The sequence below is a fragment of the Molossus molossus genome, unplaced genomic scaffold (genome assembly GCF_014108415.1).
Source record: "Molossus molossus isolate mMolMol1 unplaced genomic scaffold, mMolMol1.p scaffold_m16_p_3, whole genome shotgun sequence".
NCBI classification, from domain to species: domain Eukaryota; kingdom Metazoa; phylum Chordata; class Mammalia; order Chiroptera; family Molossidae; genus Molossus; species Molossus molossus.
This window is the reverse complement of record NW_023425366.1, coordinates 57,011,266-57,038,304: the sequence shown is the minus strand read 5'-3', so window position 1 is coordinate 57,038,304 and position 27,039 is coordinate 57,011,266. Positions and strand designations below refer to the sequence as shown.

The 27,039-nt window shown below is 37.0% G+C and overlaps 1 protein-coding gene and 1 non-coding gene across 4 annotated transcripts in view; both read right to left on the bottom strand.

Moving 5' to 3' along the window:
• Window positions 1-299: 299 nt before the first annotated feature.
• The window catches only part of XRCC4 (X-ray repair cross complementing 4), a 247,655-nt gene continuing 220,915 nt past the window's right edge, over window positions 300-27,039 (bottom strand). Inside the window, exon 8 of one of the 3 annotated variants that reach the window (XM_036279198.1) lies at window positions 300-742. In XM_036279198.1, the coding sequence (XP_036135091.1) occupies window positions 634-742 (109 nt within the window). In that variant the 3' untranslated portion in view covers window positions 300-633. The remainder of the gene's footprint in view (window positions 743-27,039) is intronic. The other 2 variants (XM_036279200.1, XM_036279201.1) reach the window with 2 other exon arrangements.
• On the bottom strand, window positions 10,369-10,475 carry LOC118642932. The gene has a single exon (XR_004961841.1). It is a non-coding gene; the product is annotated as a U6 spliceosomal RNA (small nuclear RNA).

Genomic DNA, 27,039 nt, shown 5'->3' with positions numbered 1-27,039 from the left:
ACATATAAAACAAGGATTTTATCAATAATCTCACAAAACATGCTTTTTTTATATGAAAGGGGTTATATTAGTAAGCACTTTGTTAAGACCTGTTAGCATAGCAAAGAAAAAAGTAAAATGATTTATTAAGAATGCAAAATCTTTAATGCATCAGAAATTTATCATCAGATTTTCAGGTTGTTTGTATACAAACTAAAAATAGGTTTTATACATCATTCCACAAATTAAATGCTCAGACAGAATTGTTCTGAATATGACTATTCAAAAAAAAAACCTGTAGACATTTTCTTTGTCATATTTCCAAAACCTTCCTAGACAGGATGTTAGACAGTTACCACACATAATACGTGTAAACTGAACAAGATAAACGTGTCCTTCGAAACAAAAAGTGAGATTTTATGTAATTATAGGCATGCTGAATGAATAGTTTAGAATAATGTACCACTGTCATCAAATCCTATCTTCATATTCATGTGTAATCCACTCTGCACAATGGTTTAAACTCAGTGTGTATGTAATTAAATTGTAAGATGAAGTAATAGCTGTTGCTGAGTTGAAATTTCGTTTTTTTCAGTTTGAAGAAATGAATAGAAAGCATAGTCTAGTGAACATCAAAGTACTTTTCTGAGACAGTTAAATCTCATCAAAGAGGTCTCCTGAACCGCTGTTTGGTAGAGTTTCTAAAGACATGTCAGTTGGGCTGTGGTCCATTTTCAACATCGCAGGTACTGGAGGGTCGGACCTAGAGAAAAAAGAAAATCAAGATAATTTTATTTAAAACATATCCTATAGAGTAAAATCAAATCAAATGATACAGAAGTGAAATAAAAGTTAAATCCTATTTCAGAACTGGTTTTAGAACATAAAGAAAGAGAGATGAAGGGAATGTAATTAATTCACTGCTTTAGAATTAATCTTTTGTTACTCTGAGGTCACAAAAATTCAGGGGCCGACAACAACAATTAAGGTAAAAAAAAAAAAAGCTGTTACTTAAGTATTTTTATGGCAAGATATGGATGGTTTCTTAAGCCATTTCTTTAATAATTTTATGCAAAGTTTCATTTTCCTTTGCTTCCCTTAAATTCTACCTATTAACATGCATTTTAATCTCAATAGTAGAAAGCTCCAATCCCATGAATTTCCTTTAGTGGTCATTTGACTGCAAGTGCGTAGAAAACTAACAATGATTTCACATTTTAGCAGTTGTTGATCCGCATTCATTTACTAAATCTTCATTTAGTAACTAAATTTTATTCAGTTTCAGTACTGCAGTTACTACATCAATGGACTGACCTTTCTCTTCATGTAAATGCTCTTTTTAGGTCCTAGGATAAAGGCATAGTCACTGACTGTTAACTGCTCTTAAAAACCAGTTAAAAAAAAAAGAAAGAACTTAAAAAGCTGGAGAGTAACAGCTCATTCAGAAGAGCAGCTTAGGAACACATGTTTATACCATCGTATAAACCTTATCAGTGGTTCTCTATGGAACCTAAATAAAATAAGCTTAATATTCACAATTAGAGGTGGCTTCAGGGCAGTTAGGAATAGGTGTCAACCCGCAATACTTAGTAACATTTCTAACTTCAAAGGCAGAGGAGGAGTCACGGTCGCTTGGTAGAGTTGAAAGAGAATGGGACTTAAAATTAGGACACATAGATTTGAATCTAGGTCTATTTCTTATTATCTATGTGACTTTAGGCAAGTCATTTTAACTTAACTGGATTTATGTTCTCTCACCTGGAAAACTGATATAATAATATCTGCCTCAGAGGTGGTCTAAAGATTAAATGAAGTGTTGTAAATGAAATGCTTGTAAATTCTCACAAAACATTTGGAAGCTATTAACATTAGCTGCTAATATTGTATAAACTACAAAAGAGCTTCTGCGAATAGCTTCTTTAATTTAAAAGAATAACCAATTAAAAATCCCTAAACATTATGTTTTTTAGATTATGAGAGTATTCAAAAAGTCTGCATCCATAATTAGCTGCACAGGCTAATAAAAATAAAACCACACAGGATCCTCCCTGGCCTCATGACTGCAAAGAATTAACCAGGGTTGACTGTCACTAGACCTGGGATGTGTTCTGTCTTATCCTGAGCAAGCCAAGTTCTGACAAAATCACTCTCACAGGAACACCAAGGTGCTAGGCATTAATGCATTGTCAAGATGACAAGTACCACCCTCTGGGAGTTTCAATGTTAAAATTAACCATAATGACCAACATAATTATTGTGACGTGTAATTACATATCTAAAAACATAATCCACAGGAGGATAAAATGATACAGTACAGAATAAAAGTATAATTAATACATGCATAAGTTTTCAGTATCAACTCAAAACACATTGAACATTTTTCTCTGCTCTTAAGAGTTGCTTTATTCTCCCAGCAAAATAGAGAATTGAATTATTTCAATTAAAAAGTCAGACATGGAAAAGCCTATAACATTTTATTTGTAGTCTAGACACTGTACAACCAGAACAAAGAGATCAATTTAATTTTTAAAAATTATTGTAAGACAAAAGATCCCCTCTGAAGTGACAAGTCTGAAGGAAATGGATTCCTGATGCTCTATTTATGATTTTCATCTTTTTCTAAAGTCAAGAGGAACTGAAATAGATTTAGATTCTTTTGTTCTTAGTGCCTAGTACATAATAGGTGCTCAATAAAATACATTCAGTGAATGGAGATCATTTTTTCTATAGCTTTCATATGCCTGGTGAGTCAGAGTAAATTTAGAGTTCTTTCCATAATAAAAAAAAAATTTAATTATTTTTAAAAATAATAAATATTTATTTTAAGACATTTTATAAATTCTGAGAAGTACAAAGAAAATAAAAATGTCCCTCATCTTATTCTGCATCGCCTGTATTTTCATATTTTTTTTTTTTTTTTAGCAAAAATAGAATCATTCTCTCTATATAACTTTCCAGCTTGATGTTTTTACTCTACAACATATTAGCAATGTCTTTGTGTGCTGGAAGTATAAATCTACATTCATATTAATTTTAATCTGGTTGTACTAACCATTAATCTACTGATGGATATTTGGTTTGGTTCCACTTTTTAGTACTTTTATAAACAACATATAAATTAATATTCTTATACATATCTCTTAGCATATTTACATATTTTTTCAGGAACATACTTATTCTAAGAATTGATGGTAAGAGGTGAAATTTAAAAGCAAATAACTGACAGAACCTGTCTTTACAGTCTTAACAGAGAGTGAACTAAACAAGTAACTTGAAATTTGGGAGTTCCTCTCTGTTTAATCAAATTGAAATAATTTGTTTTAGCCCACTTTAAATTCTAAATATTCCATGGAGAGTCCCCCCCCCCCTTCAAGCTAATTTTCCTTTTCTCTGATCTAAAACACCTAATGCCTGCACCTTATATTTCAATATATAGTTTTATTCATTCAATCAGTATCTGTTACATACATCCTATGAACAACTCAGTGTGTTAGGGAAATATAACAAATCTGATAAAGCTAATATCCTCAGGACACTTTCAGTTAAACTGTTTACTTTCTCTAATTTTTTTTTCAAATGTGTCTTTTCATCTTAAAAATTTTATAAGCAGCTTGAAGGCAAAACTATGTAGTATAATTTTTTCACAAACAGTGATTTATCCCTTTAGGGATCTTTATGAACATTATATCGATATTTAGGATTCAGGTAGATTTTCAGACAGTTTTTTGTGGACAATATGGTTCAACAGGAGAAATTCTGAATCTAGGGTCAGGAAATCTGCATCTATGCTCCACCACACAGAGATGCTGGCCAGATGACGGCACCTGTCCGGATCTCGGTTGCCTAATTTGTGAAAAGGCACGGTTAGTATAAGCAGTCGTTTAGTCCCTGAATTCTGATACAGTTATGCTCAAATAGTTGGGCATAGACTACTTTGCAAAATACAGTTCTCAATAAATATCTGTAGAATAAATGAATAATGTGAATTAAAGAGGAAAGGTTAATGACAGAATAAGACACTGTCTTTATAAAGTTAAGCATGCACAAACACACACCCCAACTTGAATTAAAATTGGACTACCACTGTCCAACTAACAATGAATAGTGTAGATCAAAAATTAGATTTGTCAAAAGAAATAATATCTCACTCTCTTTCCCTAAAATGTGAGAATGAATAATTGACTTCTCTTTAACTTTATAGAAGTTGAATTACCAATATCTTCTAAAATGATATTTCCAGGCCTTGGCTCATTTTGTAAGACATTTTCTCAGCCAAGTTTAATATGTATTAGTATTACCATGCCTGGAATACTAATCTTTTCTTATTTAAATGAGAAGCAGTGCTGCCTGAAGTGAATTACTTGCATTTTATAACATATTCTGAACATAATATTTCTGAAACATGTCAAGATGCTGATCTGAGCCAACTGAAGGGTCCAGAAAAATGTGTAATAATCAGCTACATTGTGACACTCAAAAATCATGCTCATTTGATTATTACACAAATAACGGTTCTGAAACAAAAAACTGAAAGTCAGTCTTTATGTGACTTAACTATACCTCTACCAGCACAATACACAAAAATTTCAAAGGCAAATGCTAAAGCATTTTGAAGAAAATTTAGGATTTTAGGATCTTTAGGATAGAGAAGTTTCTTTTTTGTTTTGTTTTTTTAAAGACAGAAAGTGAAATCATATAGGTAAAGATGGATAAATTCAATTACATTAGAAGTAAGTACTTTTACTGATCACCTTAAAGAGAATGAAAAGACCATACAGACTGGCAGGAGATACTGCCACACAGGCTTCTAACAAAGAATTACTGTCCAAAGAATTCTTACAAACAGTAGAACCCCAACATAATTAAAAAATAGGCTCTCCCTCCCCGGAGCAGCCCCCAGCCTTTCCCTTCTATTGGTCCCCATGAGACTTGCAACCAGGGGAGCACTAGGCAGCAGCAGCTCGTCCCAGGCTCACCCCTGAACCTGTCTCCAGGGCCCCCTTTCCTCTGACCAGTGAGCTGACAGCAGCCCTGCCTTGGCTCACTTCTTCCCATAAGGTTTCTAGGGAGCAAAAGCCACCCTCCTAGTCTCCCTCCTGCTGCTGCTTCTATTCTAGGCCTTTCTGTTTCACTGTCTCCTGCTTTAAAAACATCCTCTCAAAAAGAAAAATAGGCCAAAGACTATAAAAACGTCTTGAAACATCCAAGAAGAGGGAGCAGAGGGGGCAAATAAGCATATTAAGCTCAACTTTATTAGTAACTAAGAAAATGCAAATGAAAACCAGTATGAAGTATTGTACAGCAGATTGGCAAAATGAAATGTCAAACAATAGCAAAGGTCACCGACGACATGGAGTACAAGAGAAATCACTACTGGAAGGAGTGTAAGCATTCGAAACCACTGTGAATGGCAATAACTGCCCAGGTACATGAGGGTGTATGTATTTATAGCCAGGAATACCACTACTAGGCACACACTTTACAGAAACATTTGCCTATGTGTGTGAGGAGATATGTATACAAGTGTTTATAGATGCATTGTTTTTAATAGCAGAAAAACTAAAAACTATGGGCAAATAAATCATGGAATTTTTACACAATGGACTACAATATAGCTACACACATTCATGAACCTCAAACAGTGCTGAAAAAGAGCAAGGCACTAAAGAATACACACAATATGACTCCATTTATTTAAAGTTCAAAAACATGCGCCCTGGCCGGTTTGGCTCAGCGGTTAGAGCGTTGGCCCGTGGACCAGAGAGCCCTGGGTTCGGTTCTCGCTACGAGCACATACCTCAGTTGCAGTTTGTCCCCGGCCTTGGTTGGGGCTGTGCAGGTGGCAGCCACTCGATGTGTCTCTCTCATGTCGATGTTTCTCTCTCTCTCTTCCCCCCTCTCTCCTTCCCACTCTATCTGAAGATAAATGCAAAAATGTCCTCAGGTGAGGGGAAAAAAACATGCAAAATTTCAATTCTTCTTTGGATACTAGTGCATATATGTGTGAGTGCATGTGGGGTGTGTGTCAGTATATCTGGACGTGTACAGAATGGTTCTGGGTCTTACCTGCTCTTCCATGACATGCTCTCAGATTTCTGCGTTTTGTGGCTTTGGCTAAGGTGAAGACAGGGACAGAGAGGAGGGGCGGGGTTGTTATAGGATAAAGGTATTTATACAATACAGTACTGTAGGCTAAGGCATAGTTTAGTCTAGTATAAAAGGCTCTGTTTTAGGCATAATGGGTAAGTCTGAAGTGACTGCGGGATATGTAAGTGCAGACAGATGTTGAACAGGTAAATGATTACATAGATGGAAAGCTCAGGAGAGAGGACTGGATTACACTCACAGAGACAGAGCCACTGCCACATCCCTGGCCACTGAAGGCAAATCAGTGAACTGAGCAGATCACCCAGAGAAAGTCTACCAGAGAAAAAAAGTTAAGTATGAAGTCCTAGAGAATATTAAAATTGCAGGGACAGATAGCAAGAGAGACAAATGAGTAAGTGGAGACTGAGCCCTGGCGGGGGAGCTCAGTTGGTTAGAGCATTGTCCTGATCCTCAAAGGTTGTGGGTTCGATCTCTGGTCAGGGCACATGTGAGAATCATCCAACGGATGCATATATATATATGGAACAACAAAGCCATGTTTCTCTCTTTCAAAATCAATAAGTAAACAATAAAAGGAAAAGAGGAGACTGAAAAGCAATGATTCAGGAGACACGAGGAGAACCAGAGAGGTGCGTTGCCACAGAAGCCAAGGACCACAGCTAGCAGTTTCCACTTGCTGCCCAAGCGCTGGCTTTCTATACAACTCTGACTGCTTGACTCTGCAAACACATGTTTCATAAATTACTTTTACCCACTGTCAATTACCAGGAGTGGAGAAGAATAGTCTGGAAGGACACTGCTGAACCTCTGATTTATTACAGACAGGAAAAATAAGCAATATTTTCTTGTGGAAAGAAGAAATCTTAAATTCTTGGGCTGCAGTAGTCACAGCAAAAATCTAGCAAAATAATCAATTCCTGCCTGACCACCAAAGCAGGGCATTTGGAAGTAGCTCTTTCTCTCACATTGTAACAAATAGATATGCCTTTGTTTTACTACAAACTTCTCTGGCATTCACACACCTCATCTCTGACTTTCTCCTGGGATTGGGATAAAGGTCAGATGTAGGGTAAGGGATGAAGATAAGAGGTGAGGTAAGAACAATGTACCTGGAGAGAATTAGACCCGAGCATTTGACTGACACATACATTATTTGGAAATAATAAAATCTAAATATCTAATGGTTTTTTTTTGTTTTTGTTTTTGTTTTAGGATGTAAAAATGACCACAAAAACAGCCAAATCAAAGTATTGGGTACTTGCTACTATTAAATAACTAGGCAGTTATCATACTGACCTTAATTGAGGTCCCAATATGGAATAAAGTCAATTATAACAACATCTTTTAAATAGACAAGTTTTAAATACTGTGCCAAATGATCTGACATCACCCAAATCACCACTGTGTTTTCCAATTAAATTTTAGTATTTTAAAAAATATAAAAAAGTAAAAATGAAATAAAATAATCAGGTAGAAAATTAAAGAATCAGGTAGGAGGAACTGAGTATGTGATTACATTATTCCTTTCTTTCTGTTTTTGTGCTTCATTTTTATTTTGAGGTAAGCTAGTCTTCATTGAGAAATTCTCGATTTTTCTGTTGCTGGTATTTCTGTCCTCTTGCAAAAGGAAACAGATGATAAGGAGACCAGGGAAGTCATGTCCCTGAGGGTACAATTGATGTGTCACTTTGAAACGTGATAACTTGGGGAATCTGGAAGTTCATTTTACTATGTTACACTATGAATTTAAGAGTCATGGAATTGGGTGTTCCCTGGAAGTTTGGGCTTTTGTTAGTTCCTCTGACTATGTGACATCCATAATAAATTCATATTTACAAATATCATGAATTTATCTGGTCCAAGAATGCATCTAATGCTTGAGTTTTCCCTGCAGTATTCCTACCACGTGGGAAACCATCAAGCTCTGTCTGACTGCTAGGAATGATGTTACCCACCTCCTTGACTTCTGTTCCCTGATAGCATCTGCCCATTGTTTCTAGTTTCGTTGTTTTGCATCATCAAAACAAACCTAATGTGTTGTGTTCTCTCTGCCTAGAATGCTCCCCACCAACTTTACAAGACACAATTATACCAATATTTTAAAAATAAAATAAAATTTTATCTCTTCAATACAAGATTTGATTTTAATATAAGTGGGAAAAGTAGCTAAAAAATGTCTAGTAGAACTTATAAAAACCAAAGCGTCTCCTAAGAAAATTAACAAACTGAAGTCAACAGGATTCATTCAAACAAGTGTTGAACATTGTCTGGAATCCAGTAGGCCTAGACGACATTTCACTGGCCTGAGAAAACGAAAGAAAAGGTGAATATTCGTTCTGGCAGCCATAGTGACAATAACAGAAGTTGATTTAGTTCTTTTCAATTAAATTCCTGAAGATTATCTTTTCTAATGAATATCACTTCACTGTACAAATTTTTCAAGGAAAAAAATTAAAATATGGTTTTGAAATAACTAATTTTGTTTTTTATTTATTTAAATTAATTAATTTTTGTTACAGATGATTCTCCTTCCCCCCCACTGATTTCCCCCTTTCCCTCCCTCCCTACCCTGGCACCAGCTTTGTTGCCCATGTCCGATGTTCATGCACACATGCATATAAGTTCTGTGGTTTATCTCTCCCCACCACCCCTCTTCTGGGGATTGTCAGTCTGTACCCCACTTCCACGTCTCTGGGACTACCCCATTCCTCAGACTGTTATGTTCATTATATTCCACAAATAAGTGAAATCATATGATACTTGTCTTTCTCTGTTTGGCTTGTTTCGCTTAGGATAATATTTTCCGGTCCCTCCATGTCGTCTCAAAGGATAAGAGAACTTTCTTTCTTACAGCTGCATAGTACTCCATTGTGTATATGTACCACAGCTTTTTGATCCATTCATCTACTGGTGGACATTTGAGCTGTTTCCAGATCTTAGCTATTGTAAATAGTGCTTCTATGAACATGGGGGTACAGATATTCTTTCTGATCGGTGTTTCAGGTTTCTTAGGGTATATTCCTAGAAGTGGGATCACTGGGTCAAATAGCAACTTGATTTTTAATTTTTTGAGGTAACACCATGTTTTCCATAGTGGCTGTAGCAGTCTGCATTCCCACCAGCAGTGTACCAGAGTTCCCTTTTCTCCACACCCTCCAACACTTGTTGTTTGATGATTTGCTGATGGCGGCCATTCTGACAGGTGTGAGGTGATGCCTCATTGTTGTTTTAATTTGCATCTCTCTGATGGTTAGTGATGTTGAGCATTTCTTCATATGTCTCTTAGCCATTTGTATGTGCTGACTGGAGATGTGTCTATTTAGTTCCTCTGCCCATTTTTTAATTGGGTTCTTTGTCTTCTTTTTGTTGACTTGTATGAGCACTCTATATATTTTAGAAATTAACCCCTTATCTGATATATCATTGGCAATTATGCTCTCCCATACAGTGGGTTGCCTTTCCATTTTGGTGGTTGTTTCTTTTGTTGTGCAGAAGCTTTTGAGTTTGATGTAGTCCCATGTGTTCATTTTCTCCTTTGTTTCTGTTGCCTTAGGTGATGTATCAGTAAAAATTCTGCTGTGTATGATGTCTGAAATTTTGTTGCCTACATTTTCTTCTAGGATTTTTATGGATTTATGGTCACATTTAAGTCTTTTATCCATTTTGAGTTTATTCTTGTGTATGGTGTAAGTTGGTGATCTAGTTTCATTTTTTTGCATGTAGCTGTCCAGTTTTCCCAACACCTTTATTAAAGAAGCTGTCTTTACTCCACTGTATGCTCTTGCCTCCTTTGTCAAATATTAATTGAGTATACTGTCTTGGGTCCATTTCTGGGTTCTCTATTCTGTTCCATTGATCTATCTGCCTGTTCTTGTACCAGTACCAGGCTGTTTTGATTACAGTGGCTTTGTAGTATAACCTAAAATCTGGTAATGTGATCCTTCCAACTTTGTTTTTCTTTTTGAAGATTGCTGTGGCTATTCGGGGTCTTTTTGGTTCCATATGAACTTCTGAAGTATTTGTTCTAGTTCTATGAAGTATGTCGTTGGTATTTTGATGGGGATTGCATTGGATCTATAGATTGCTTGGGGTAGTATGGACATTTTAATGATGTTAATTCTTCCAATCTATGAACAAGGTATATGCTTCCACTTTTTTTATATCTTCCTCTATTTCTTTTTTCAATGACCTGTAGTTTTCTGTGAATAGGTCCTTTATTTCTTTGGTTAAGTTTATTCCTAGGTATCTTACTTTTTTGCTGTGATGGTAAATGGGATTATTAAAAATATGGAACGCTTCACGAATTTGCATGTCATCCTTGGGCAGGGGCCATGCTAATCTTCTTTGTATCGTTCCAATTTTAGTATATGTGCTGCTGAAGTGAGCACTAAAATAACTAATTTTGAATGCATCAAAGAAAGAAGAATTATGACACGTGAATAAACATAATGCTAAAATATATACTTTATAGGTATTGGGAAAAAATGATAATTCTAGTCCTGGATGGTTTGGCTCCACAGTTAGAGTGTTGGCCTGTGTAACAATGCATTGTGGGTTCGATTCTGGCCATGGGCACTTACCTCAGTTGCGATTCGTTCCTGGCCCTTGTTGGGGTCGTGTGGGAGGCAACCACTCAATGTGTCCCTTTCATGTCAATGTTTCTTTCTCTCTCTCTCAGTCTCTCTCTCTCTCCCCCTCCCTCCCACCCTCTCCCTCCCACCCTCCCACTCTATCTGAACAAAAATGAAAAAATTTCCTGGGTGAGGATAAAAAAAAAAAAAAAAAAAAATATATATATATATATATATATATATATATATAAAATGATAATTCTAAAATTTCCCTGTAAATATATATATATGTGTGTGTGTGTGTGTGTGTGTGTGTGTATATATAATGGATTTGATAATAAGATTGTCTAGTTCTATGTGATTCAATGTTTAAAGTCACAACCATTAAGATATGTATGTCCATAATCCAAAGAAAGGATGCCAAAATTTACGTAGGAATTTCATAATCAGAAATTAGAAGATTCTGTCCTTCTTGCTGTACTTTATTCAAGTAGACAAATAATATCACTTTGGTAATTCATTATATGATCAGTATCAAAGTCTATACATGCCTTAAAAAATCACTACTAGAAAAACCCCATATTAAATTCCACTTCTTCCTGCACGCTTGGAAGTTTGGAATTGGTATGTGTGACATTTGCTTCCATTGACCTAGGCCTATAAAAGTAGGAAACTGTCATTTGGTAGCAAATTATTCTGTACAACTTTAATGTTCAGACAGGCGTTCCTATTGTTGCTCGGTATGCTACAATGCACAGCACTAGAAGATTCTCAAGGGAAGAGAATGCTTTACCTGACTTGGCTCATAAATGTCCCAGGGAAAAAGAAAGAAAGAAATATCCCAGAGATTGCACATATTAATTAATGAACAGATGACTGCATAAATGAGGTAGACAGTATTAACAAGACCCAAACCACACAGCCAATAAGCATAGAAGTGAGCAGGCAGGCAAGTCAACAATGGAGCCATGATATTAGCCTAGGTTTCTCTCCCTCCAAAATCCGTACCCTTCAGGCTACACGGATGTATGGGGTAACTAATTCCTACTGCAGAGGAAGGCAGCTCAATGTTATGTCACGTCTCAAAAAGTAGTTCCATGAGACACCCTAAAAAATTAAATGTATGGTCCAAAAATGGTTGGAAAATATTTATTTTTTTCTACTAAATTCTTTTTCATGTGCATGTTATACAGTTAAAGCTATGGCAGTTCTTCCATAAAGAAACTGGTTAATTAAATTGTTAGGTAAAAAAAAGCAAGTGCAGAAGAATATGTGTAGAAAATGTGCATATATATACACAGATTATATCTTTTTAAAATGCTTTAAGAAAGAGGAGCTTTTTATCCAGGGTTTTACAAACAAATTTGTATCTGAAGCCTGTTTTCTCATGCTCTCTCAACTATTAACATCCCAAGAAACTAGTGTCGTCTGGAACAGGCTTCCTCATGAATGTAACAATTACCAGCCTGAACTCAAAAACCTAGTGGTGCAATTAAGGAAAATTAAAACAGGAAACAAAAGAAGGCATAACTCTACTTTTGGCTACCAAGAAAAGTGGGACAAACATAGGTAGACAAGAATGCCCAGCAATGGAGGTTAGAGGTTGCTGAGGAAGCGGTGATCAGAGTGATCGCTTCACCATAGTGTGCAAGCAGCTGTTGAGTTTCCTATTGCTGCTGTAACGAATTACCGTAACAGAATGGCTTAAAACAACACAAATCCATTATCTTATAGTTCTGGAGGCTGGCAGTCTGACCCAGATCCCACTGGGCTCAAATCAAGATGCTGGCAGAGCTGTTCCTCTCTGGAGGCTCCCGTGGAGAATGTTTCCTTGCTTTATTCCAGCTTCCAGAGGCTGCCCTCTTCCTTCATCTGCAAAGCCAGCAACTGCAGGTGGACTCCTCACATCATCACTACGACCATGCTTCCTTCCTCACATGTCTTTCTCTGACTCGCTTCCTGCCTCTCTCTTCTACTTAAGGTCCTCTGTGATACACTGGACCCAACTGAATACCCAGGATAATTTACCAACTTTTAAGGTCAGCTGATTAGCAACCTTAATCCATCTGCAACCTTCATTTCCCTTTGCCATGTGATCTCATCTAGTCTCAGTCTCCAGGAATTAAGATGTGGGCACTTTGGGGAGAGGGGCATCATTCTGCCTACTACTCCAGCCTTAACTTGGTTAGGACTCAATTGTCATTCTAATCTATCAGTTTAAATATGTTTCAGGATAACTGAACAGAGAAACAGATTGAGTAAGACCAGGACATGGAAGGCCTGAGCTAAAAGAAACCCTCATGCTCGCTGCTGGTGGAGGCATCTACTCAAAAGGGTCTTCTTATTTAGACATGAACTGAATCAGAATCATTGAAACAGACTGGCAACCACTATTGGCCATCACCTCCCCATCCACTATTTAACAAGTCTTACCACAATCTTACTGTTTTAGATGCCTGGTATACAAAGGTGAGCAAAGAAATAATCCAAGGCAGAAATAACACTGAGCTGCTGATACATACTTCCAGCAACCCTGGTCTTGGGGATAGCATAACAGTAACAGAGTGTTGGTTTCACTATGACAGTTCCAAAGAGTAAGGCTGTTAAAGAACCACAGAAAATGCCACCATCTTGGGCATGTGACCTGTGCTGTCAGTCACACAGAGCCACAAGCTTAGAAGAGTCTCATTCCTGGCTTAATGTTCTGCTATCACTATCTTGAAATTCTTAATGATTTTGAACAAAAGTGTTCTGCATTTTCTTTTTGCATGGGGCCTGCAAATTATTGTAGTCTGTCCTGACCTGTAAGCCCTGATCACTTTGAGTGACCATGGTACACCAGACCCAAACTGAACCTAATCAAGGGCTCAGACTTATTTTGGACCAATGTAACTTAAAAAACCACACCAATTATATGTATGATGTATAGACTCATTCTGTCCTATTCAGAATGTAGTTTTGATCCTTAATTTGCATAACCACAAGTAAACCTTTCTAGCACTTAAAAAGCACCTACTTTTACTCTTCAGGAAAATAATTAGTGAATTTTTACCCTGGTAATTTTTTTCCCCTTGCAAAGGAAGGAAGGAAGGGAGGGAGGGAGGGAGGGAGGGAGGGAGGGAGGGAGGAAGGAAGGAAGGAAGGAAGGAAGGAAGGAAGGAAGGAAGGAAGGAAGGAAGGAAGGAAGGACTTCCTGGCAAATAAACACTCTGCTTTGTTAGGCTTCTTCCCTCTCTCCTCCTCTTTTTTCTTTATATAAAGTTTTACTGCCTTTGTTGTAGAGTAAGAGAACTCAGTTTCTACTTTAATTTACAGATTTTTCCAATGTTTTAGTCCTTGCTAGTGGACTCTATTCTCGGTGTTCTCAAAATCACCTGGTCTACTGAATTCCTCTGCTCACAAAGCAGCACCTTGGGTCACCCAGGTGAGGGACTTCCATCTGCTCCCCGAAGACGCGTGTGTGTGAACACTGACTAAAGGGTGTCTTGTGGAGGGCTTTGGCCTTTTTGTGTATTACTCTCTCTCTTTTTTAAGGGCATTTGCTTTTTTCTCTTAAAGTTGAGTGTGAAAAAAACTATAGCTAGTTTTATATGATTTACACAGACTAAAAAACATTCCAAATCAGAAGGACAACAATATAAACATTTACAAATGTCATCACATAAAATAAATTTAAACCTTTTATGGTTCAGCAAGAAAATTTTAATTTCTGACAACTATCACTGGCAGTAGTTAGCTCACTTTCTTTCCATTATGAAGTAAATTATTTTATTTTTCCAAGTAGTTTTAGATATTTATAAATTTATATGCCTACATGTCCACACTAATAACATTAGTTTAGTCATACTCTTCTCTACTAGAACGTTTGGGAAGAGAGAGATGTGGTGAAATGAAGGGTGTTTCAATCATCATGGCTAAAAGCCTCACTAGCAAATGCAGATCTACTTCTAAGTAAAAAACACTCAAAACCCAACTATTAGTTAGTTGAATTTTCCAGTGAGTCCCATTAAATTGCTATTGTTGTTGCTGTTAATATTATTACTATTACTGTTATTTACGCTTTAAGAATTTGAGTCCATTTAAGCCTCTTCTACCTGGCTATTAAGAAATAACAAGAAAAAATAAGCAATCACATTTTCCTTAAAAAAATGCAAGTAAAAGATGAAATAAAATCTTTAGCTCTATATATCCTTTCTTCAGAGAAGAAATGCAACCCTTCTAGCAACAAGAAATTATCACCATCAATAACTAATCAAGAAAGAGAATTAGATTTCAAAAATCAGAAAACCATAAACAGAAATTAAAATGTTGAACCGAAAGATGCTCACACTTGTCTGGAACTAGGAAAGCTGTCATTCGGAAATTCACATGCAGCCCCAAAAGGCAACCACGTAAACAGAACAGGCTATAAACATGCATGGAAAATATACAACTAGATTCTACAATCTGATCATAATTATCTTTAAAATATATTGAACCTCCAGATTCCCCCTCAAAATATTGCTAGGCCTTTATGGATGGGTAAACAGAGAAAATCTTAAATCTCAATTATTTAAAAATGATGATTATAGTGCTTTCTTTTATTGCTTTCTGTAAAAATAGACCCATTTGTCATATTGATAGTTCCTATCCCGCTGGACACGTGTCTGTAACAGAGAAATTTGGAAGTGACTAAGAGCAATTACAATTCCATTTGTTAGAAAGTAAGTTTCCAGAAGGCAGGAACCATGGTTGTCTAAGTATAGTTTACCACATATGGGAGATATCCAATTTAGGAGTTATTGTTTTATAAGGTTTATTTTTAAACTCAGAACACAAATTTTTAGAAACATTATAAATAGATTATCTCAGATCGTTCCACTAAGACTACTTAGTCAGTGATATAATCTATTAGAAAGTAATAATCATGAGCACTAATAGTCAACACAATCATCAGAACCCATTTTTCATACATACGTTACTTCAACCAGTATTTTCTTAGTGTAAGGCACTGTGCTAGCCTCTGAGATAAATAAATAAAATATAACTGCAGGCAGAAAATCTCATAATCTAGTTGAACATAAATAATTTTATTATTTTGTAAAAAATTTTTTCCTTCTTTATTAATTTTATTAAAAAAATGTTTTGCCTTTATTGATTTTAGAGAGAGAGAGGAAGGAAAAGGAGAAAGTGATAGAAACATCAATGAGTGAGAACAGCGATTAGCTACCTCCTGCATGCCTCCCACTGGGGATCGGGCCCACAACCTGGGCATGTGCCATGACCGGGAAACAAACTGGCGACCTCTTGGTGCATGGGTCGATGCTCAACCACTGAGCCACACTGGCTGGGCTAACACAAATAAATTTAAATGTGCTGTGATAAACTATGTTCAAAGTGTTGATTTATAAGGTTAAAAAGTATTTTAAGTTCCAAATTTAGACATCAGAAACACATTGTTCCTTATAAAAGGCTTATTTGTATTGATTAAATTTAATATATTACACATAAAATGCTATTTGATGTTTACTACAGGGTACTTAATCATAACGCCTGAAGAAATACTTGGCTGTTAGGGATTAAAAGTAATTCTTAAAAATCAATAAATTAAATTAATTCTTATTCATAACAGCAGTAAGTTTTCTTTCCTTAAGCAACTTTTCTTATAAACAAAATAAAATTTATTGCCATATGAGAAGATAATATTTAATGGAAACATTTATTTATATTCATGAGAATTTTATTAAAATAATGATAAACCTTATTAGATATCTAGATAAATCTAATCCAATACCATATCCAACATTTAGGCAGGGTGTGGTAAAAGTCTATTTCCACCTCTGAATGGCCCTTCTAGGCCCAAAATTCTAGTATTGTATTTTCAGGATAGAAGAGAATAGTGCAACTTTTAGGTTTCATCCAAAGTTATGAAACTAGATTTTCTATATTACCTCCTCTTCTTAACTTATTTTGGGTATTGAATCAAATCAAATAAATATTCCTTACACTGAAATAGTCACTCCTTAAAATAAACATTTGGTTAAAAGAAATAATGAATTATCCTAATTGCTTCTTAAGAAGACTAGGTTTTTATATACGAAATTCTAAATCCTGTATCATTCCTAGTGAATGTAAGCACAACAAAATTATTCTTTCTGATATATAAAATAGTATATGCATATTACGAAGACATCAAAACTTCATCACAACAGCAAAAATAAAATAAAAATTATCCTTTGTCTATTAACATTATGATATTTTAGTATATGTCTTTTATTGAATTCAATCAAAATCCTGTTGGAAGTCTATTCAAAGTTGCTTATCTATCACGGAGAGTAATAGCAACATTATTAAATGTTCTCCTTACTCCAGGTACTGTGTTAAGCTCCAATTCATGTATTGTTACAATACCCTATGTCCTGTTACAGTCTCTATTTTCCAGATGAGAAACCAAAACTTTAGATATTTGAGTGACTTACTCACCCAGGTTCTCACAATTTACCAGTGGCCAAGGCAGGACTGGCTTCCTCCATGCTCTTAACAAATGCCTCTTCCCATTTTTCCTTTGCTAAAATGGCTTCTCCTTCATTATTATGTGCCCAAATCCTACCTACCCTTGAAGGATCAGTTAAAATGCCACATCCCTCATAAAATTTGTCTTTTTTTTAATTGATGAGAGAGAAAGGGGGGTGGGGGAGAGAATTTGTTGTTCCACTTACTGATGCATTTACTGGTTGATTCTTGTATGTGGTTTGACCAGGGATCAAATTCTTGGCATATCGGGACTATACTCTAACAAACAAAGCTACCCAGCCAGGGCCTGACCTCTGGCTCTTTAGATCTCATACCATACATCATTAGAGAATTATTCTAACATAAAGTAAACTAATTCTGTTCAAAACAACATAGTTTTATGTGTTACCTGGGTAATTACAATGTGTGAAATTGAAAGCAGGGCTATTTACAGCAAATATTTCTTAAAGTGAAAAATGTGTTTAAAGTCAGATTATAAGCTCCACTTTTCCTTAAAGCCATTAACATCATCATCTTGATTGACAATACTTTGCAAGCATTTGAAAGTGAATTATGCTCCACTGGACATTGTCTGCATAATATTAAATTGACATGGCCACTGCCCTCTTTGAGCTTACAATCTGAAACAGATGTCATGGTATAAACAAACATAAAAAGAGATAAAGGTGACTACATACATCTGTTGAACAACTGAAATACACTGCGTGAAATGCTGATATTATATTCCAGTCACAGTGAAAGTTGTGTGTGTGTGTGTGTGTGTGTAGGAAATTGAAATGTTCATATAAGAGGTAAGGATTTTTCAAATGCAGGATTTGTCTGCATTAGAAAGCAAGAGCTCACATCTGTTCAATTGGGACTTTATTAGAAGAATACAGATGTCAATCACCACAGAATAACCACTGTACACATGTGAACCAGATGCTTCCATGTAAAATAACCCAGGGTGTTTCACAGATGAATCACTGAAAACGTAATTACACATCAGTCCTAGTTTATTAGTAACAGGTCCACTTATGTGGAAGCCATATGGTGCTATCCATCCTGAAGTAGTGGAAAATACAAAAATGGGTACTTTGATATGTTCAAATATAAACTCTCTGCTGCTGCTTTGCTGTATCGTCCTTGTGGTGGAGTAAGTGATAATTATACGTGTTCAGTCAAATGTCTTTGGGAGAGAAGTCTATGGCTGCCTCTTACTAGTAAAGGCTGTACCAATAAAGTTTATATTTTATCCTTCCTTTTTCGAAGGATTTTGCTTCAACGGAAAATAAAATGTTTAGTGGCTACACAACTCCTATATATCTAATTGATGACTGTTAGGCTAAATGACTATTTACCTCAGAATGTAGCTCACTCTTAAATTGTTATCAAAGTTATTTTCTGCACAGACTTTAAATGTTGAGTCAATATATACGGATTCCTTGCAGATCAACAAAGCCCATGTAAAAGCTGTCAGGAAGCATCTATGTTTTACAACATTGATCCTCTGAGCTCCAAGGGTCGCTAGTCTGTGTTTCATAAGCTGTCTACCTATTTACATAATCGATTTGCTTGTTTTCTTCATGTGTCGGAGCAGTCTGACACATAGAAATGAACTCTTTAGTTAGCAGCAAAGCCATTTTAAAAAAGTTCAATTTTCTGCCTCAAACAGGCTCTTTAAAACAAGGAAAACCAGCACGCCCGAGTTTACTTCTACGGAATACTTTGGTTAGAAAACTAGAGCAGGCTGTCTGTGAGGGAGGCAGTTCCTTCTCAGGTAACCCAGGCCCTTGCGACATACTGAGCTCCATTTAAACGCTTCAGCCCTGGAGCTCGCTTTTCCTTCTCTGACCACATTGTCAAAAAATGTCTTGGCAGATTGATTGCTTTCTTTCCCTTTCCCTCAATTCTTAAAATGATTTCTTATCAGAATTAAAAGAGGAGATCAAAACCTATTACTTTAAATCACTTTTCAGAGGTTTCAGGAGTTTAAAAACAGTTTTATGTAATACCTGATACATATAATATGCACATAACATGTAAATACACATATTATAAAGGGTAATAATAAATCACACTCCTGCATTGCTACTACCACTTCATGTCACTTAGAATACACACTTACCCACCTGCTCCCCTTGCCTCCACACAGAGGTATAACCCTATCTGAAATTGTGTTAATCAGGCCTTTGCCTTAGAAAGAATGTTTTATTATGCATACACATATTCCTAAATAACATCTTGTATAAATATTGCTTTATTTTTGAGCTTTATAAAAGTGGAATTTCACTAGGGCTAGCCTTTAGTGACTGGCTTCTTTCACTCAACAGAAGTAACTATGAGTCATCCATCTCATTCACCTTCACTGCTGTATAATCTTGTGCGATTTTTATATATGTATGTTTGTACATATACGTTGCTAATACAAACAACACTGCTATGAATATTTTTATATAAAGCTTTTAGAGCGCACACAGAATTTCTCTTTGGTGATATGCCTAGGATCTGAATTTTGGGGTCCTACTGTACGTGAATGTTTAACTTTTTTTGTGTGTGAAATAATGCCAAATTGTTTTTTAAAGTGTTCAATCTAATTTCCACTCCCATTAACAGAATTGAAGAGTTCCTGTTGATCAATTCTTCTTCAACGCTAGATACTGTCAGAATACATTTTTTTCTAAAATAATGTTAAATGGTATAACTCTGAAGAATTTTATTTTATTTTTTTAATTTTTAAGTTGAAAGAAAAACTCTAGGAGCACTGTTATTTGAAAATAAGATGCCAATATGATGCCCCTGTTACCTCACGATTTCAGTGGTCATGTGGTAAACATAAATGTCCTTATAAACATTCCCTTACTTAACCACAAGACGAACATCAAAATCAGACACCTTACTGCCATCTATCCTTAGTCTACATTGTTTCTGATGGTGCACTAATATCCTCTCTAACAAAAGATCCAGTTCAAAACCACACATTACTTTTGTAGTCACATTTCTTTAGTCTTTTCTCTCAGTTCCCCAGTTATTTCTTTTTTTTTTTTTCTTACCCTCACCCGAGGACATTTTTCCATTTTTTGTTCAGATAGCGCGGGAGGGAGAGAGAGGAAGAGAGAGAGAGAGAAACATTGACGTGAAGGGACACATCGAGTGGCTGCCACCCGCACAACCAACCAGGGCCGGGGACAAACTGCAACCGAAGTACGTGCCCTTAGCGGGAACCGAACCCAGGTCTCTCTGTACCGCAGGCCGACGCTCCAACTGCTGAGCCAAACTGGCCAGGGCTCCCCAGTTATTTCTTGAGGCATTTTTGATGATTACTGGTCAATTATATTGTAGAATATGCTTAACTTGAGATTGATATTCCTCACAGTTCGACTGAAGTTATGCACCTGTGGCAGGACTATCACAGAAGTACTGCTGGGTTCTCATTGCATCTGATTGGGTGTTGCATCATTTCAATTTGTACCATTACTGTTGCTGTTCACTTTGAACATAAGGTATTGTGTGCCATGATTCTCTACTATAATGTTTATCTTTCCCTCTTTGTAATTAATCAGGGTTTTACGAAGAATTAATGAAGCTATCTTTTTTTTCAAATATGTTTTTATTGAGTTTTTTAGAGAGACAGATGGAAACATCGACGTGAGAGAGATATATCAATTTGGCTGCCTCCTGCATGCTTCCTACTGGGGATCAAGCCCACAATGTGGGCATGTGCCCTGACAGGGAACTAAACCAGGATCTCTCAGTCCATGGGACAATGCTCAATCCACTGCGTCACACTGGCCAGGCTATTTTTTAATATGTTTAAAAGCTATTTGTATATTTCTTCTCTGAAATGCCAGTTGACTACTGGGTGGCTTGTCTTGTACTTTATTGACTTAGGAGGAGAATATAAATTCCTTGTCAGTTATATAGGTTGCCAATATTTTATCTCAGTATGTAGGCTGTCATTTTCTTTATGATGTCTTTTTTTTTTTCAAGGCAGCCAAGACAGATTTTATTCAGTAACGGGTGCAGTAGAGGAGAGGCCTTAGTATTAAACAGCTCAACTGGGCTCCGTGCAGGGGTGACTGGAATTTTAAGAGAGAATGAAGTAGTGGTGGGGAGGGGGAACACACAGAGCTTGAACAGATAAGTTCTTTGGTTTATCTCATCCCTTTCCCCCATCCCTCACCTCTGAAGTTTGTCAGTCTACACCGTCTTATTTCACTTAGCATAATACTCTCCAGGTCCCTCCATGTTATCTCAAAGGATAAGGGATCTTTCTTTCTTACAGCCACATAGTGTTCCATTGTGTACATGTACCACGGCTTTTGTATCCACTCATCTTTTGGTGGACACTTGGGCTGTTTCCAGACCTTAGCAATTGTAAATAGTGCTGCTATGAACATGGGGGTACCTATATTCTTTCTGATTGGTATTTCAGGCTTCTTAGGATATATTCCTAGAAGTGGGATCACTGGGTCAAATGGCAGTTCAATTTTTAATTTTTTGAGAAAACACCATATTGATTTTCATACTGGCTGCACCAGTCTGCTTTCCCACCAGCAGTGTACTAGAGTCCCCTTTTCTCCACACCCTTGCCAGCACCTGTTGTTTGATGGTTTGTTGATGGCAGCCATTCTGGCAAGTGTGAGGTGATACCTCACAGTTGTTTTAATTTGTATCTCTCTGATGATTAATGATGTTGAGCATTTCTTCATATGTCTCCCAGCCATTTGTATGTCCTGTTTGGAGAGGTGTCTATTTAGTTCCTCTGCCCTTTTTAAATCGGGTTCTTTGTCTTTTGTTGAATTGTATGAGCACTCTACATATTTTGGAAATTACCCCTTATCTGATGTATTGTCGGCAATTAGGCTCTCCCATCTAGTGAGTTCCCTTTCCATTTTGATGGTTGTTTCTTTTGCTGTGCAGAAGCTTTTGAGTTTGATGTAGTCCCATGTATTTATTTTTTCCTTTGTTTCTCTTGCCTTAGGTGTTGTATCAGTGAAGATTCTGCTGCATGTGATGTCTGAAATTTTGTTGCCTACATTTTCTTTGAGGATTTTTATGGATTCATGAGTCATATTTAATTCTTTTATCCATTTTGAGTTTATTCTTGTATATGGTGTAAGTTGGTGGTCTAGTTTCATTTTTTTGCATATAGCGGTCCAATTTTCCCATCACCATTTATTAAAGAGGTTGTCTTTACTCCACTGTATGCTCTTGCCACCTTTGTCAAATATTTTTATTTTTTATTTTTTATTTTTTTATTTTTTTATTTTTTATTTTTTTCCAAATCTTTATTGTTGGATGTAAAATGTATTACAGATGTTCCACATTTTTCCCCCATTGACCCCCTCCTCCCCACTCCCGCCCCCCTCCCACCTTTTCCCACACTATTGTCCGTGTCCATTGGTTATGCATATAAGTTCTTTGGTTTATTTCTTCCCACCCCCCCAACCCCTTTCCCTTTGAGGTTTGTCAGTCTAGCAATGAGTTCATGCTTCTTAATCCCTTCACCTTTTTCACCCTTTCCCCCAACCCCCTTCCCAACTGGCAACCAACAAAATGTTCTCTGTATCTATGAGAATGTTTCTGTTCTTCCTGTTCATTTTGTTTGTAGATTCCATTGTTGATAGATATGTATTCATTGCCATTTTGTTTGTTCATACATTTTATCTTTTTCTTCAAAAAGACCCTTCATCATTTCATATAATAACGGTTTGGTGGTGATGAACTCCTTTAACTTTTTCTTGTCTGGGAAAGTTTTTGTATGTCCATCGATTCTAAATGACAGCTTTGCAGGATAGAGTAATTTTGGTTGTAGGTTCTTGGTTTTCATCACTCTGAATATTTCTTGCCACTCCCTTCTGGCCTGCAAAGTTTCTTTTGAGAAATCAGCTGACAGCCTAATGGGTACTCCCTTGTAGGTAACTAGCTGCCTTTCTCTTGCTGCTTTTAATATTCTCTCTTTGTCTTGAACCTTTTGCATTTTGATGATGATGTGTCTTGGTGTGGGCCTCTTGGGGTTCATCTTGTTTGGGACTCTCTGTGCTTCCTGGACTTGTATGTCTGTTTCCTTCACCAAGTTAGGAAAGTTTTCTGCCATTATTGTTTCAAACAGGTTTTCAATTTCTTGTTCTCTCTCTTCTCCTTCGGGCACCCCCAAGATGCGAATGTTGGCACGCTTGAAGTTATCCCAGAGGCTCCTTACTCTATCCTCATTTTTTTGGATTCTTTTTTCTTTTTGCTCTTCTGATTGGGGATTTTTTGCTTCCTTATATTCCAAATCGATGGTTTGCTCCTTGGATCTACATACTCTATTATTGAAACTGTGTAAATTATTCTTTATTTCAGTTAATGCCTCCTTTAATTCTAACTGTGTATCCATGATTTCTAACTGGTCCTTTTTTATGCTCTTGATGCCCTCCCTAAGTTCACTGAGGTTCTCACTAAGTTCATTGAGCATCCTTATAAGCAGTATTTTGAACTCAGTATCTGTTAGGTTGCTTATCTCCCTTTCGCTTAGTTCTTTTCTTGGGGTTTTGTTCTGTTCTTTCATTTGGGACCTGTTTCTTTGTATCCTCATTTTGGCTGCCTCCCTGTGTTTGTTTCTGTGTATTACTTAATGAGAGGTATGGGGCTCGCTGAGACCCGGTGCTGCTCGTTTGAAAGAATTTAGGAAAAACCTGAAGCAGGATCCAAGACCGGCCAATCCTATGGTTAAGCAAGTGGCAACAGATTGAAAGTTGTGTGGGGCGGGGCGGGGCCTCAGGGAGTCAGCAGGGCGGGGCTACGAGTGTGAGCCAGGTTGCTGGAGTCCCAGATATGGCTTCTGTCTGCCGCCCCCGGGAAGGGCTCACCAAAGGAACAAAGGCCTCTGACAGCACGTTTGTCCCCGAGGAAGCCCCCTCTCCAGCTCTCGCTCCAGTGCCAAACAGCTCAGTTCTTCCCTGTGTGTCTCTGGTGCCCCTCGAGCTGCCTCCCCTCTGAGCTTAGAGGGAGAGAGTCCGATAAGTCCGTGCGCGGGCCCTTTAAGAGGAGCTGCCTGGGGCTCCAGCCGCTTCAGCTTCCCTGAGCCTCAGTTTCCGCTGGTTTTTCCAGCCAGAAGTTATGGGGACTTCTCTTCCTGGCACTGGAACCCTGAGCGGGGCACCGGTCTGGATGTAGCTGCTTTTTTTTTTTTCCTTAGTTCCGTAGTTGTACGACTTCCATTCAGCTTGATTTCAGGCGGTTTTGAATGATGGTTGTTCTGTAGTTTAGTTGTAACTTTGATGTGGTTGTGGGAGGACGCGATACCGCGTTTACCTACGCCACCATCTTGACCGGAAGTCCTGTCAAATATTAATTGAGCATAATATCTTGGGTCTATTTCCAGGTTTTCTGTTCTGTTCCATTGATCTACATGCCTGTTCTTGTGCCAGTACCAGGCTGTTTTGATTACAATGGCTTTGTTGTATAACCTGGTATCCAGTACTGTGATTCCTCCTACTATGTTCTTCTTTTCAAGATTGTTGTGGTTATTTTGGGTCTTTTTTGCTCCATATGAACTTTTAAACTATTTTTTCTTGTTCTGTGAATGATGTCTTTTGACAAGAAGCTCTTTATTTTAATGTGGTCAAATTTATACCTCTTTCCTTCAGTGGGTTGCATTATTCAGCCTTATTTATGAAACTCTTCTCTTCCTCAAGACCTTACAAATATTCTCCTGTGTTTTCTTCCAACTAAAGAAAAGTACTTCCCTTTATCGTCATACTTTTAATTCAGTTTAATGCAGATGTGAGGAGAGGATCAAATTTTATTATTTTTCAGAGAGAAAACCAACTGTCCTAGTATATGGCCGATCCTTTCCCCGGTGAATTGCCTTTCCACTTTGTCATGTATAAAACTAGTATATAAGCATGGGGGTATTGATAGGCTCTTCTGTTGAGTTTGCCTAGTTGTCTATGTCAGTGTCAATACCATAATTACTATTCTATTACTACTATTCCTATAAAACAAGTTGATAGATTTTTTTTATCCTCATCCGAGAACATTTTTTCATTTTTGTTCAGATAGAGTGGGAGGGAGAGAGAGGAAGAGAGAGAGAGAAAGAGAAGCATCGATGTGAAAGGAACACATCAAGTGGCTGTCTTCCGAACAACCCCAACCAGGGCTAGGGATGAATCACAACCAAGGTACATGCCCTTGACCAGAATCAAACTCATGACTCATTGGTCTGCGGGTCAATGCTCTAACCACTGAACCAAACCAGCCAGGGCCAAGTCATGATATCTGTAGAGAAATGTCACTGCTTTATTCTTCTTTGGCCTACTTTGGCTATTCTCAGCCTTTTGTTCTTTTTACAGAAATTGCGGAAACAACTTGCCAAATTCTTGTTGGGATTTTGACTACAAATGGAGTGAATCTACAGATAATTTTGAGAGAACCAACATTTTTATGATACTGAATCTTCCAATACTTCATTTTGTTTGTTTGTTTGTTTTTAAATCCTCACTCGAGTATTATTTTTTCATTTGTCTTCTGATAGAGTGGGAGGGGAGAGAGAGAGAGAAATATGGATGCAAGAGACACATTGACCTGTTGCCTCCCACATGACACCGAGCAGGGCCAGGGACCTAACTGCAACCAAGGCCCTTGACTGAAATCAAACCTGCGACTCTTTGGTCCGTGGGCTGACTCTCTAGCCACTGAGCCAAACTGGCCAGGGCACTAATCTTTCTTTTTTTCTTTATTAATTTGAGAGAGGAAAGGAGAGGAGAGAGAGATAAAAACATCAATGATAGAGATCATCGACTGTCCAACTTCTGCATGCCCCTCACTGGGGATTTGGCCCACAACCTGGGCATGTGCCCTGACAGGGAATCGAACCGGCGACCTCTTGGTGCATGAGTCGATGCTCAACCACTGAGCCACACTGGCCGGGCTAATCTTTCATATTTTAAATTCATCTTTTTATAATTTAATTCTTGTATGTGTTTTAGATTACCTTTTCTAATAATTTAATTCTGGGGTATAAAAATACAATTGATATTTGTATTTTTATCATATATTGAGCCAGTTTGACAAATCTCTTATTAACTCAAAGTATTTACCTGTAGATTCTTTTGGATTTTCTATGTAGTCAATTGTATAAACTGATTACTAAAAACTCTTTCTTTACAAGATTTATTTCCTTTTGTGCTCACATGCACTGGTTAGGACTACAATACAATACTGAATAGAAATAGTGATCATGGGAACCTTGCTCTAAAGAAATGCTTCTACTTCTAATGAGTTTTTGTTGGATACATAAGAAAATTCCTGTAAATTCTAAGAAGTTTTATTATTAAGATAAATTTTATTAAGTTTCTATGCACCAGTTGAGTTAATCATATAGTTTTTCTCCTTTTATCTATATATGTGGTGTATTACAATTAATCCTTCCTGAAATAAACCCAACTTATTCATCATATATTTTTTATGCTTAAAAATACATTGCTAGATTTAGTTTTCTAATACTTTTCAGGATTTTTATACCTATGTTCACTAATAAAATTGGTCTGTAATTTTTTTTGACAAAACTCGCACTTTTTTTGTTTGTTTCTTTTTGATTCCGGAATCAAGGTTATGTTAGCCTTAAAGATTAGTTGGGAGTATTTTCTTATTTACTTTGCCAGAAAAGTTCAATGATATTAAAACACCTTGTTCCTTGAAAACCTGTGGCCTTTCCTCTAAAAAGGATTTGTGTGTGTTTTCACTGAGCAAGAGGGCACTATCCGAGGGCACTCGAGGCTGAGGGCAGCCTTCCAACGGCTGTGCTCATTCAGCATGTTGACCTCAGGGCGGCCCTACTCTTCCGCTTGCTCACTCTCAGAGTAGCGTGCCTGTGTGGGCTTCGGCTTGTTGCTGGCCTTGA